The sequence below is a fragment of the Amblyomma americanum genome, chromosome 9 (genome assembly GCF_052857255.1).
Source record: "Amblyomma americanum isolate KBUSLIRL-KWMA chromosome 9, ASM5285725v1, whole genome shotgun sequence".
NCBI classification, from domain to species: Eukaryota; Metazoa; Arthropoda; class Arachnida; order Ixodida; family Ixodidae; genus Amblyomma; species Amblyomma americanum.
In genome coordinates this window covers 99,082,615-99,096,647 of record NC_135505.1, presented here as the reverse complement: position 1 = coordinate 99,096,647, position 14,033 = coordinate 99,082,615, and the positions used below count along the sequence as shown (strand labels likewise).

Sequence of the window (14,033 nt, the reverse complement as noted above, 5' to 3'; positions counted from 1 at the left end):
ATTCTTTTTTACAGGTGTGCGGGCTTTAAGGTGGGCTTCTGTCGTTTAGTTCATCACACGTCACATAATGTCTCACAGACCACGGAGATAATGTAGAGCCTGATAAAAGGAGTCAAATCTTCTTAAATATCAATAAAAGTCCGTCAAGAGTTTTTAGGCTCGCTGGGGAATGTCTTTCTCAGGAAGTGGTTGATAGCTGTTAAGCATATCTCCTGCGAATATCAAAAAACTAAACCTCATCTGAACATATATGAATTCAAAACTTGTGAAGGCAGGTAGCGGGCTCCTCTGTAATCCATTGAAATCCATTCCAGTGTCATCACGTACTTGCCGCCGCAGATATAACTTCTATTTCAGTAGTCTTGATGGCGTTATGGTAACCTCACAATTCGCCCATTGCTGCTGATAATATGTGTAATACTTGTAACCACACAATATAGGTCATCTTAAAGCGATAGGAAGTTCATAATATAAAAGCGACGGAAAGTGAAGACGGAAGCGCCATGAAAGGACAACAGTGTAAAATGAACTGAAGGCAAACAGTTACGCCCCAGAAAGCTCCAGACGGAAGAAAAGAGCATTATTGTATTGCCGCGAATATTGGCAGTGTTTGTTCGTTCTTCACATCTGCCGCCACACCACTTTATCGCTTTGTTTGCGACACAAGACGCGACTAGATTTATCTCGATTTATCGCAGCCAGGCAGAGCTGATTCTACGTTGTTCCGGATTGTTCTAGTAACTTTGCACGCTTTATCTCGAACGTTCGTTATCAGGTTTAAATTGAGCACAGCCGACAGCACCGGGCATTCTGTTCGACGACCGCCGAGCACGCTTGTTGCTTCGCCGCCGCCGAGTGATTCAGTCCATTGTGGGCGCAAGTCAGCCCAATAAAGTTTTCTTTTAGAAAACCTTTTCTTCATCTTCATCGCTCCTTCGACTGCAGTTACCACTACGTGACATCTGGAGGAGGTGCGGTGTGGCGGAGCTCGTAGCGGCAAACTTTCGCTGTCTAGTGCGGTCCGGCAGGGTCCCGAACTCAGGCTGCTCTCCCTGGAGACGTCGGCAGGCTCAGTTAACTGCTGGCTCGTCCTCCGGTGCTAAGCGCAAGCGACTGGCGTCCCGACTTGAAGGGGGCTTCCGGAACATGGAACACACCTCCAACAGATGCCACGTAGGGGTGACTGCCCGTACCGACATATCGGTCTTCCAGGATTTGCCGTTGACACCCCACGACCACGCTTCGGCCAACGTCCGCAGGAAATCGACGAGTACCTGCGTCGAGAGGAGTACACGCCAAACCGCCTTTCGCGCTCACCATCGCCGTTAACCTCGCGCTTTGTGTCGCCACGTCGCAACTACGCAGCCGCGGTACGAGAAAGTCTCTCAGCCCCCGCAGAGGTAACTAACGACAGCAACCTGTGGAGGTGATGTTGCTCACGAGCGAAACGCCGAAGACCACGCCCCACGAAGAGGCTGCACCCGCAACGCCGCATGAAGAACCTACATTCGCTGCACCGACGCCACACAAAATGACAACCCCGACCAAGACGCAAACTGCCTTCAAAACGACGCCGCCACCCAGAAAAGCTTCGAAGACACGTCCCACCCGCGACTAGCATACGCGACGAATCCGTGATCCGACGCCGAGAGCGACATGCAAAGCAAGAGCCAGGACCTCCGACTTAGAAGTGTCTATCGACGGCCGGAATGTTACCGCTCTATTCGACACAGGAGCCGATTACTCGGTGATGAATGGACAATTCGCTACGTAGCTGAGAAGAGTCACAACAGTTTGGGACGGCCCAAAAATTCGCACCGCAGGAGGCCACCTCATTACGCCATCAGGACGATGCATAGCGCGAGTGACTGTCAAAGGACATACCTATTCTGTGACCTTCGTTGTGCTACCGCAATGCTCGCGCGAAGTGATCTTATGTATGAATTTCTTTATTGGGCATCAGGCAATCATCGACCTGCGATCAAAGCTGGTCACGCTTTCGACGGACGAAGCCATCACTTCGAAGAAAACTGGGGAAAATCATGTTGCCCTGAGTGTCCTGGAGAAAGAAGTGAGCGTCCCAACCCGTTCAAGCGTTATCGTGACCGTAGGTGCAACGAAAGTCAGTCACGCTGAAGACATCATCGAGGGGAACATGCAGTTGCTTCTAGACCGAGGAATCAGCATCGCATGAGGCATCGCACATTTCCGCAATGGCCAGGCCTAAGTACTGCTAACTTAAGCGAAGAGTACCGGCACATTAACAGAAGAACGACAATTGCTTTCTTCGAATAAAATTCCGACGTACGAGACTCCTTCACCCTCTGAAATAGGTTTTTATATCCGTAACGTTGTGAATTTATGCGGAAAAGTTATATATTATATTGTTGTCTTGGTGTAGTCGGGAGACAACGATCGGGAAGAAGTAAGGTTCGGAGATTCGGGTGGGGAAGCCATGACACAGACAGGTTTCGGCCGGGCGGCAAAGGCTGAAGTACGGTGGTCGAACTATTTGGCACGCTACAGTAGGGTTGATAACTGAGATGCCTGGGTGAGAGAATGCAGAGGAGAACCGTAAATTGCTCGCATGGAAAGCAGCACGCTCAAATGTGGCACCAGAAGAATGACAGCTTGCCGGCGAAGGGTTTCGGTTGCAGATGAGCTTGGTAGACACGCTGTAGGCTCGAACGCCGACGCGAAAGTCCAGCGGAAAAGGGCTCGACTTAGCGGGACTGACGGGTAAAACACAAGTTATGAGTGGGAGAGTACGGGTAATGCAGATAACAAGTTGAGGTAAAGGAGAAACATCGCCCGCACCACTAATGTATCGCGGGTAAAGCACGGGTAACACACTGAAGTGTCTAGGCTCCCAACAGAATGCAGTGCTGTAGACTGCACTACTGCGGCCACGGGAGGCGCACTGGGTTCGAAGAGACGCCATGAATGGGCGCATACACAGACGCAGGAGTGCGAGACAAGCCAGCACTGATGTGGCAGACGTGTGAAGGTGAAGGATCCGAAAAGGTGGATGAGGATACGAAGGCGAAGACGGTTTGGCTCTAGTGTTCAGAGGGAAACATACAGGTGTGTGTGAGTAGGAAATATAACACAGGTGGTCTTTACAAGTAGCAGCAGAGCAGAACGAGTGCCTGAGGTGGGCACAGGGCCTCAGATGGCAAGGTGTCTTGAGAGGGCAAGGCAATTGGTGGAGAGAGGCCGATGATTGCCTGAGGATTTACGAAGGAGGGTCTACTGGTGGGCGTAGTACCACTTGGGGCAGTTGAAAGGTTACCTTCATGGGAGCATTCGAGGGTGGTACTTCGCAATAACGGAGGGCCGTCTCTCGCAGCTGACCGTACGGAGAATCGCCTAGTGGTGCACCGTGAAGCCGGTCCAGGCAGCGATGTGACAGGGTCACCTTTAGCGCTGGCCCTGGGAGGACATGTTGTGAGTGGGGAAACGAGACTGGACTGGTCCGAGCCGACAGATGCATTATTAAGGACGGAAGGGAGGAAGATAAACTTCCACGTAGGTTGTAGTCGTGGTCGCGGTGGCGTCGTGATGGGAAACTGTCGGGCTTGATTCAGTACCGGAAACGCCTTGAGATGATAAACCCGGGTGCTGCTGCGAGCGAGCAGCTCTGAAAGCACGGCGTCACGGAAAAAACGCGAGGGGAACGTCTGCGGGAAGCCCTTGAAACTGGAGAACGGCACCTTTGAGCGTACTATTGTGTAGAAAGTCTCGTGTTTTTACCCCACCAACCTCGTGCACCATCTTTAGTACACTAAAGAAATTTCTATTTGAAGAACTGAATTATTATATCTGTTTCTTTACTTCAGTTACTACACTTTGCATCCCATTCTGTCGCATTGTTTCGCTGTAGAGGTGATGTATTCTCCTAGAGCATGAGCGTTGTTTCTACGAGGGGCATGTAGCTATCATCATGATCGTGGCACTGCACCTCCTACGCTGGCAAGCGCGAGTTTCGAACGCTTAGCCCCGGCGAGCTCGAATGAATGAATGAATGAAAAACTTTATTGTATAAGGGTTATTTCTCGCAGCGTAGGTGGAGCCCTCAGTCCAGGGCCCCAGCGGCCTTTGCAGTCTTGCGAGCCCTGTCGATCAGCTTGAGCTGCTCTTCAGGCTTCGAGCTGGACAGCGCAGCCTCCCACTGCTCCGGTGTAGGTGTGTTGTTTATCGGCGCTGCCTGCATTTTCTGACAGGCCCATGTAACGTGGTAAAGCGTTGCGTGTTCACCGCATAGCGGGAATTTGTTTTCATAAGTGGATTGATAGATTTTGCTGAGTAAACTCAGATTGGGGTATGTATTAGTCTGTAGTTGTCTCCAGGCAACCGACTGCTGTTTACTAAGGTCTTTGTGGGGAGGCGGGTAGGTCCTCCGGAGGGCTTGTTGGTGTTCTAAGATGGCTCCATACCGTCTAGTGACTGCGTCCAGTTCCCCTCGACTATCGAATGCTGGAGTGCTCTCGATGGCGGTGAACAGCTCGGGCGCTTTGCTCCTCAGCTGGCTTGGCTGGCGCCGTGCCAATGACCATCGTCCAGCGAAATAAACGTGGCCGCGACCACGCCCACATGCCTTTACACTTCAATGCTGCAAAGATATGGGGTCTATTACATCAGTCAATGTTATTTCGGCTTTCTAAAACAACACAGCGAGGTATATGGTGTTTGGGATGTGGGTAGAGAGAATTTGCGGCCTCGGGATTGCTTCTAGACCCGCCGCGGTTGCTCAGTGGTTAGGGCGCTCGACTACTGATCCAGAGTTCCCGGGTTCGAGCCTGACCGCGGCGGCCGCGTTTTTATAGAGGAAAAACGCTAAGGCGTCCGTGTGCTGTGCGATGTCAGTGCATGTTAAAGATCCTCAGGTGGTCGAAATTATTCCGGAGCCCTCCACTACGGCACCTCTTCTTCCTTTCTTCTTTCACTCCCTCCTTTATCCCTTCCCTTACGGCGCGGTTCAGGTGTCCAACGATATATGAGACAGATACTGCGTTATTTCCTTTCCTCAAAAACCAATTATTAATATTATTATTATTATTAATATTAATATTATTATTATTATTATTATTATTATTATTATTATTATTATTATTATTATTATTATTATTATTATTATTATTATTATTATTATTATTATTATTATTATTATTATTATTATTATAATTATTATTATTATTATTATTATTATTATTATTGCTTATAGTGCACGGCAATATTTTCACTCTTTAGCTTACGAAGGATTGACTGCCAGTCGTCGACGGAAATCACAACGGCTGAGCCTGGCCGATACGGCAAGAATATCGCTTGCCACGGATGCCGCGAGAGCCATAATCTGCACTGCGCACAGCTTGGACAGAGTAACTACATACGTCGCCGTCCGCAACGTGCCTTCCGATCGACTATAAAAAGGCTGACCGACAACGACAAAACGGGATTTGCGGCCTTGGGAGCGCTTGTAATGCACGGCCATATTTTCACTCTTTATGTGAGCGTGAGTTCGTACACGAAAGTGTCCATTAAGCCCCCTTTGGCTGCAAATCCCAACTGAAGTGCATAACTGTGTAATTTTAGCCGTCATCTAATGGGAGTCGACATTTCCACCTACCGCACTCGAATAGGCGTTTTAGTTGGACACAGTAGAGTAACTAAAGCATGCTCCCCGGTGTGGCCTCGGCCTGGAAACATTGCTGCTCACTTATGCTTCGGTATCCGTCTAACTCTGGTTCTGTTCAATTTAGCCTACGTGTTATGCGCGGGCTATATTTAAGCCAACTCTGGACCTGATAAGGTAGACCAAGTTATAACCTTTCTAAAAAAATGGCAGTGTGCAATGAAAATTTTCAGAAAGAGATTCTAGGAAAACTGAAAGATGTGCACACAAATATCACGGACATTAAACAACGCCTTTCAAAGTTAGAAGTCAACTCATACTGTCAGCAATGCTTGCATGGAAATCAACAGCCTGGGTGTAATGTTAAAATAATCTTTCGGGCAACTTATAAGCATAAAAATAAAACAGACAGAACAATCATGAAGAGTAATTTACGACCTCAATTTTAAAATGCGTCGAAACAACTTACTTTTTAAAGCCTTATTGAGAACCCATTAGATAAATGGAAAGATACAGAACAATGTGTAACTGAATTAGTGTGCCAACACTTAGGAATGTTAGCGGGTTAAATAGAACGTGCACATAGATTAGGAGAGGAAAAACCTGACTGCGTTCGCCCCATGATTGTTATAATTCGGAACTTCAAGGATAAAAGCAACATACTAATGAATGTGTCTAAGCTAAAAGAGGTTAATTCGCTTCGTGTGTGGATTGAAGAGGACTTCTCGCCCAGAATACAATTAGTAAGGAAAGAGCTTGGAGATTTTGCTCGGGCTTATCGTCAGCCTGAAGAAAAATACAAGCTTCTGTACGGTTAGCTCCTCTTCGACAACACGATGTACAGTTCTGACAGCGCTATGAACGAAGTAAAAGCTATTCCTAAACGCAATAAGTCCCCCTCCCAAAAAAAGTGACTGAATCGTGCACACAATAAATATTCTTCGTTGTCAATTTTGCATGAAACTTTCGTACTTTTTTTCTAAAACAAGATCACCTTTGTTCTTATGTAGAATCTTGGACAGTAGACCTTGTGCTCCGCACGGAAACAGGGATATCCCCTCACATTGCCGATTCTGAGCTCTCTTTGAAAAGCCACTTCTCTATCTTTCGAAAAGACCGAGTCACGTCACGTGGAGGCGGGGTGTTTATTATTGTGAAAAAAAATTGCAAGCACATGTCATACCTACAGATTCTCGCCTCAAGATTTTGTGCATAGAACTACGTCGGTTTCCCTCTGTAACTTCTGTCGTCGGGGTCTGCTATCGCCCGCCTTATTCAGTCGAAGAATTCATTGAACATATATATGAATCATTAAATTTTGTACAAAATAAATTTCCATATTTTCCAATATTCCTTGTCGACGATTTCAATTGTTCAAACATCGACTGGCGTAACGGGAGGCCCCTCGGCGGCGCAAGAAAATGTGAATGTCAGATTTTTCTTCACATCTTTTCATTGTTTCAAATACATCTATTTATTACTGCCGATGTACGCCATGATACGCTCTTAGATCTTGTACTGACTGCAGAAACAGACAATACGTCAGTTAATGTATTAGGCGGTATAAGTTATTACAGGATACGGCACTGTGAACTTACAATAGCCAAGAACATAGGAGAAAACAAGAAGAAACTTATATTTGAATACTCAAAAGCGAACACTGACATGCTGATCAGTGATCTGAAGTCCTTTTCTATTGAGTTCATGCATTCATTTACTCTTCACGATGGAAAGGAAAACGCTGCACTTCTGCGTAGCAAATGTGTTTCGCTTAAGGAAAAATATATACCTAGAATCTTTATCGCTGAGCCGGCACAAGGTCTGTGGTTCATAACAATAATTCGCTCTATAAGCAAAAATAGACGGTTATTTTCAGAAGCCAAACGGTCAGACTACGTGGACGACTGGAAGCATTACCACGAGCATGCGCAGCTGTGTAGCTCTCAAATTGAAGCAGCCAAAGACAATTTTACAATACAGACATTTCAAGTATGCTCCAAACCTAGAAAAAAAATTTGGAAAGTTATTAACCTCAACTATTTCTCACAGGCACCTATATCTACAGGAAGTAAGGGGAGGATTCATTATCCGGATGAGGTCGCAATACATTTTAATAATAATTTCCTCATTGATGAGATTGCAGTACCAACTTACCTTCATTTTCCGACGCTGATTTCCTGCATGCAGGATCTAATTATCAGTCCCGAAGGTATATCAACCGCCATTGATCGCCTTCCGGCGAACACGGCACCTGGCGTCGACGGAATAGGCCCTAAGTTGCTTAAAATATAATTCAGCCTTATGATTCGGCGCACTCGAAGACTCTCAAAAGAGCCATTGCGTCGCTCTTTATGTAATTCTGTCTCTAAAAATTATGCCCGCCTCAGATGCAAATGAGTTTACAGAATCAGATCAGCCGAATTTTGGCGATGGATTTCCCCCTTTCGGCCTTGATTACTGTTGCTGCAACTGTGCTTCAGAAACTCCAAATAGGGAAAAGAAGAATGGATGATTATCGTCGGGAGGCCGATAAGCCTGTGATTTTCCCATACCTGCACAAGACTTTGCACAACATCAGAAATGTGGCCAACAGGCATGGTGTCTCCGTCGTAGTTTTGGCACCCAACATGTTGGTAAAGTTTACCCACGCATTTGAAGCTCCAAAAAGAGGAGAATGCCAGATACGACATCACGCTCCTTTTGCGAAGTACTCAACAGGCGTGATTTATGCCATTCCCATGACCTGTGGCAAAAATTATGTTGGCGAAACCGGCCGTTGCATCAACGAACGATTGGGGAAACATGCCCGATATTTTAGTCAGTTTAAGGATAAGTACGCACATTTGGTTACACACGTAAGTGCTGAGGAAGCGTGGCTCGTTTGGGTGAGACTAGGATTCTAGGTAAGAGTGCCGACAAGACTGCGTGCGTTAGCCTGGAAGTATACTCTATTAAAAGATATGGCGACACTTGCTTCAGCACTCCCTAATTATCACTCTTTGCAGCAGAGGTCGACTTTTTAGAAGAAGCTAACGTTTAGTTTTTGTCCTGTTGCTTGCTTGGGGTATATGTTATCTTTCACGATTGTTCGCTCTCCTCCTTTTCACCTCTGTTCCTTGCATTAGTTAAGGTGTACCTTCGTCCTTATTAACCATTCATCTCAACTTGCCCTCATGAGATTTAGCATACCACATGGTTTTGTACTCGGGCTGATTTTGTTTTCTATTTACTTAAATGACATCAGCAACAACCGGTGTTGTGTGTTTGCGGATGATTGTGTAGTATATAGACAAATTAATACCCCTACGCATGCATACCTTTTACAAAGGGGCATGAGAAATCATGGTAATTGTTGCAGAGATTGGCAAATGGAGATTAACGTGTCTAAAACGAAAGCAATCACGTTTACCGATATTAAACCGATGCCCTATACTTACAGTATAAACGACGCAGACGTGGAATTTGTGTCTAACAGAAAATATTAAGACGTGCATTTGTCCTTCATTCTATCAAGGAATCTTCACATTGATGCGATGATGAGGAAGGCATCTAAAGCGCTTGGCTTCATTAGGCCTAACTTGCATTTGGCCAACCCATCTACCAAACTTACGGCACACCTACACTACTTTAGTGCACTAAAAACTCGAATATGTGTCGCCTGTATGGAATCCACATCAGGCTTATCTAATAAATGAGTTTGAATCTTTTTTTAAAATGAGGCTGCCCGGTTCATCTCAAAAAACTTCTCACGCACAGCGAGCATATCTGAAATCAAAAAGGTCCCTTAAGTTGCCACTTCTCGTGAAGCGCAAGTTATGGCGACTCTTGTTCTTCTTTCACAAGATTTATCATAGTGATTCAACATTTTCTGCGCTACACATTACCTCAACAAATGGAGTGTTTCAGCGACTTGAACACCAGCACGAAGTACAGCCCTTTTTTTTCCGTAAAAACCTTTCTTTTCAGTCACCGCTTCTTCTCGACACTCGTTCCTGGAATCAGCTCCCGGAAAGTGTGGCGTCTATAATTCATCATGACAGATTTCTTGATACCTTGAAGTGTTGCCTGAGGCTGCGAATGGTCTGGTAGCCGCACATTTTTTTTATTTCAAATTACGTGTTTACTTCGTGTGCGAACTATCTGAATGTTTGCCTCTTATTGTGTGCGTTCTACATGTTCAGGTTTTGTTGTATCCCCCCTATATAATGCCCGCTCAGCTCTTCAGGGTAAATTAATTAACAAAAACCTGAAGTAGGATTCCATAATGACCCGCCGCGGTGGCTCAGTGGTTAGGCCGCTCGGCTACAGATCTGGAGTTCCCGGGTTCGAACTCGACCGCGGCAGGTGCGTTTCTATGGAGGCAAAACGCATAGGCGCCCGTGTGCTGTGCGATGTGAGTGCACGTTAAAGATCCCCCCAGGTGGTCGAAATTATTCCAGAGGCCTCCACTAGGGCACCTCTTTCTTCCTTTCTTCTTTCACTCCTCCTTTATCCCTTCTCATGCGGCGCGGTTCAGGTGTCCGCCTAATGAGAGACAGATACTGTGCCATTTCCTTTCCCCAAAGACGAATTTTCATTTTTCTCCTAACAACAGGGACGTCAGAGCTTTATAGCTGGCGGATAATAAAATAGGATTAAGTAATCTAATACGCAGATTCGTGTTGTAAATTGTGATGTGAGAACAGGAATGGAGATAGCCTTAAAAGGTGTTCACATGTCAGCAATAGTGGTTACCTATATAGTAGCTTGTGGCGGGAGCAGCGCAGCACTAGACACATAAGAGCGAAGCAGGGCACGACGCTGACTAACAACGAGATTTTTAATGCACGTTCCTCGAATATATATCTCTCGCTCGTACAAGAAGGAAAAGACAAACCCAACTTCTCACTTTGTTAAAGTAACCTGTATAGTAAACTGAACAAGAAAGTTATGTAGTTAATGTAAGCACTTGGCGCATGTGCGCACGGGTAATAGTGAAGCGACATGTTGGCGAAGTGAACGAACGTTCCAAAATCATAAGTATTGCCTCGGAAAGATGGACTGAAGTACGCCTTGCTTCAGACAGGAATGTGCAATCCTGACACGCGCATTTAAAGACTAACGCATTCTTATCCGCAGCTTCAAGATCCACTGAGGTTTGACGCCTTCGTGAAGCCTATCTGCCTTCCAATGCACAAGATTCAGGTGCAGGGAAAGCCTCTGCTCGCGGCTGGCTGGGGAAGAATAGGCATAGGTGAGAAGCCATTCATTCCGGCCGAAGCATCATGAAGCCTTTCCTCACAGCGTGCGCTGCTCTTCCATGAAAAATGTCCCCGCAAATGATTTTCTTCTTTTTTCTCGTGTTTCCATCGAGAGCATCGAAAAGTTAAGACAAACTTAGAAAACCAATAGGGAAAGATTTTGACGACAGAAAAAACACTGATGGAAAAAATGCAAAGCTACCCTGCCATTAGGTGATTCACGGATATCATAAATTTTATAGTCAAATTTTACGTTATATGAAAAACATTTCGTTTCCAAAAGGTTTCCCGCTCAAGGATGCTTTTGTAGAGAATTGTTTCGTGCGTGTATATAAGGGGATTATCCTGCTACGCTATCGCGTCATACCCTTAAAGCGGAACTTCAGTGTCCCTCCCAATTTTTTTCAGCTAATTTAGATAGTATTTCTAATGTTGCGCCATTTTCAGGGAATAAAAGTAGTACAAAACTGCTATACGCTGAACTTCATGCTCTGGACGACGATATCTGCTTCGAATGGACAACACGCCTCAAAGACGCTGAAACGCACAAGAAGATAGTTACCGGCCCATCCATTTGTGTTCATGAAAGGAAGTCGATCTGCAAGGTGAGTGCGAGCAGCGGTCACGTTTCGGGCATAGACACGTAGCATGTCTAAATGTATAGAAGACCGGCCTGTATGCGCGACGAGAAATACGAATGTTGAGATGTGAGTGTTGGTCGTAAAAAGTGGAGAAATTTGATCAATGAGTTATACAGGATGAGCAGGACGGTGGGTCTAAATACTGACATGCAGAAAACCGAAGTGATCTTCAACAGTCTAGCAAGGGAACAGAAGTTCACAATTGGCATCGAGGTGCTGGAAATGGTAATGTAATATGTCTACTTAGGGCATGTAGTGACAGCTGGCCCGGATCATAAGAAGGAAAGAACTAGAAGATTAAGAAGGGGATGGAGCGCATATGGCTGTTCCTTTCGAATCATGAATGGCAGTTCACCAATATCCCTCACGAGAAAAGTATACAACACCTATATCTTGCCGGTAGCCACCTACAGGGCAGTAACGTGGAAGCTAACGAAAAGGGTTCAGCATAAGTTAAGGACAACAGAGCGAGGTATGAAAAGAAAAATGATATATGTAACTTTAAGAGACCGGAAGCGGGCAGGGTGGGTGAGAGAACAAACGCGGCTTAATGACATCCTAGTCGAAATAAAGAGTAAGAAATGCTGGGGCAGGGCATGTAATGTGAAGGCAAGATAACCACTGGTCCTTAAGGGTAACGGAGTGGATTCCAAGAGAAAGCAAGCGTAGCAGCAGGCGGCAGAAGTTAGATGGGCGGATGAGATTAAGAAGTTTGCTGGGATACTTTGGCCGTAGCTGGCAAGTAGAGGGTTAATTGGAGAGACATTGGAGAGGGCTTTGCCCTGCAGTGGCCTTAGTCAGGATGATGGTGATGATGATGATGATTCACCGAGCGTCGTTAGGAATATATTAATGCGACGTTTTACAAATAACTGTTCCCGAGTGCAATATTACAGACATTTTTATGACCAATGAGTTAGAATCGCTAATTGTGTGTTCCCTACGGCTTCCTTAGTCTAATCGGAACACCATATTGTGGCAACTGCTCTTCTGGTAAAGATTGGTCATTAACGTGGTGTTGCTACCTTTAAAGACAACCCTACATGATTATTATCTTGTCTTCGCACCAACTAAAACTTGCATACTTCAAACCGCAGTCTTTCTTTTATAGTTAATCGGTAAAAATTATGAAAATGATTTGATGCAAAATAACACAGGAATATTTCAAGCACCGGTTTCAAGTATTTCATGTATTTTAGGCCTTGGTTGGCACCTGCATTTTTTTCTTTTCTATCTTGGTTTCAGGTAAATGTATCTGTGCCCTGTTTATGCTTTGAATTTACGAATGTATTTTTCACACCCCTTGCACAAGCTAGCACTGTTTCTCACTTAAGACCGTGTATCGTGTATTAATTTTTTTTTGTATAGTTCACGTTTTCTGTATATACTGGCTGTCGCTGCTATGTAAACCGTCTCCAGGAGTCAGTTTAGGCCCACTTCGACCTTTGGGGCCGGACAACGTTTCATCTCATAACTGGAGACATTAATTGACTTGAATTGAAAAATTCAAAACGATTAATTAAAAAATTTTGGATCCCAACCATGCTGTTTACAAAGCAGCTAACCTGCTCTTCATCCTCTCTTTTCGTTTTAAGGGTGACTCTGGCGGACCGTTGTCCCTCCTAGGCGCCAATGGAAAATCAGTACTGGTCGGAGTGACTTCTCGGACTGGCGGTTGCACAATAGGAGAAAATAATTCTGCCCTTTTTGCCAGGGTATCTGCCTACATGACGTGGATTAAAAGTGCACTTGCTAATCCGGATGAATGGAGGCCGCTTCTCACAGATCGCATAAACGCTTGGAGCTAATACTTTTCCCTGCTGTAATGCACTGCGTGATAATAAATCCTCTATTCCTTCAGGTCCTCATGCACTTTAGCACATTTTCATGCGCTCTGCAATGCCTTTAGTAAAATCTGTATTATGTGCTGCTGTACTGAACGCATCTGCAATTAACTGCTCCGAGAACAAATGATGTTATCAGATGATGAGATGATTACAAATGTGAATTAAAATATTTTCTGACCCTGCTTTTGTTCTGCTTTTAAACGGAAAGATTTACTGCACAGCCAAGCGAGTGTCGCAGAGCGCGAGAGTTTGACCTTGAAGTGTAGGTCAAGAGCTACACGTGACTCGCCTCAGCTGCAGCCGCGCGCCAACTCGCCAGCTGTGTCCACGTGACCAACCACGTGACTAAGCGATCTCTCGAAAGAGAGACGGCGCCGCTCTCTCTGCCGCCTCGCAGTTTCTCGCTATATCAAGGCCAGAGTTTAAGTTCAGCCATCCTGCGATGGAAGGAAGGAGCGCGGAAGCTGGTCCATCCAAGGCCTACTGAACTAGAGACGTGCACACTTGCCACTGCCCCAGCGCGCATGTTCTAGTTCATGCCTTTTGCCGCTAGGGAACGGCAGCTACGGACTGCTGGGCGCTACAATTAACCTGTTGAGCAAGATGGCGTCGGTTATTTTACTTCAAGGATGTAATAGTTTTGTCATTTGTCTACGTTTTCAGTATTAATCAT

General features: G+C 45.6%; 1 protein-coding gene across 1 annotated transcript in view; it reads left to right on the top strand.

Annotated features, from left to right (window-relative positions):
- The window catches only part of LOC144105216 (chymotrypsin-1-like), a 58,823-nt gene extending 45,289 nt beyond the window's left edge, over positions 1 to 13,534 (top strand). Inside the window, exons 7-9 of the mRNA XM_077638361.1 lie at positions 10,751 to 10,865; positions 11,320 to 11,477; positions 13,109 to 13,534. Of these exons, the coding sequence (XP_077494487.1) occupies positions 10,751 to 10,865; positions 11,320 to 11,477; positions 13,109 to 13,321 (486 nt within the window). The 3' untranslated portion in view covers positions 13,322 to 13,534. The remainder of the gene's footprint in view (positions 1 to 10,750; positions 10,866 to 11,319; positions 11,478 to 13,108) is intronic.
- Positions 13,535 to 14,033: the final 499 nt, after the last annotated feature.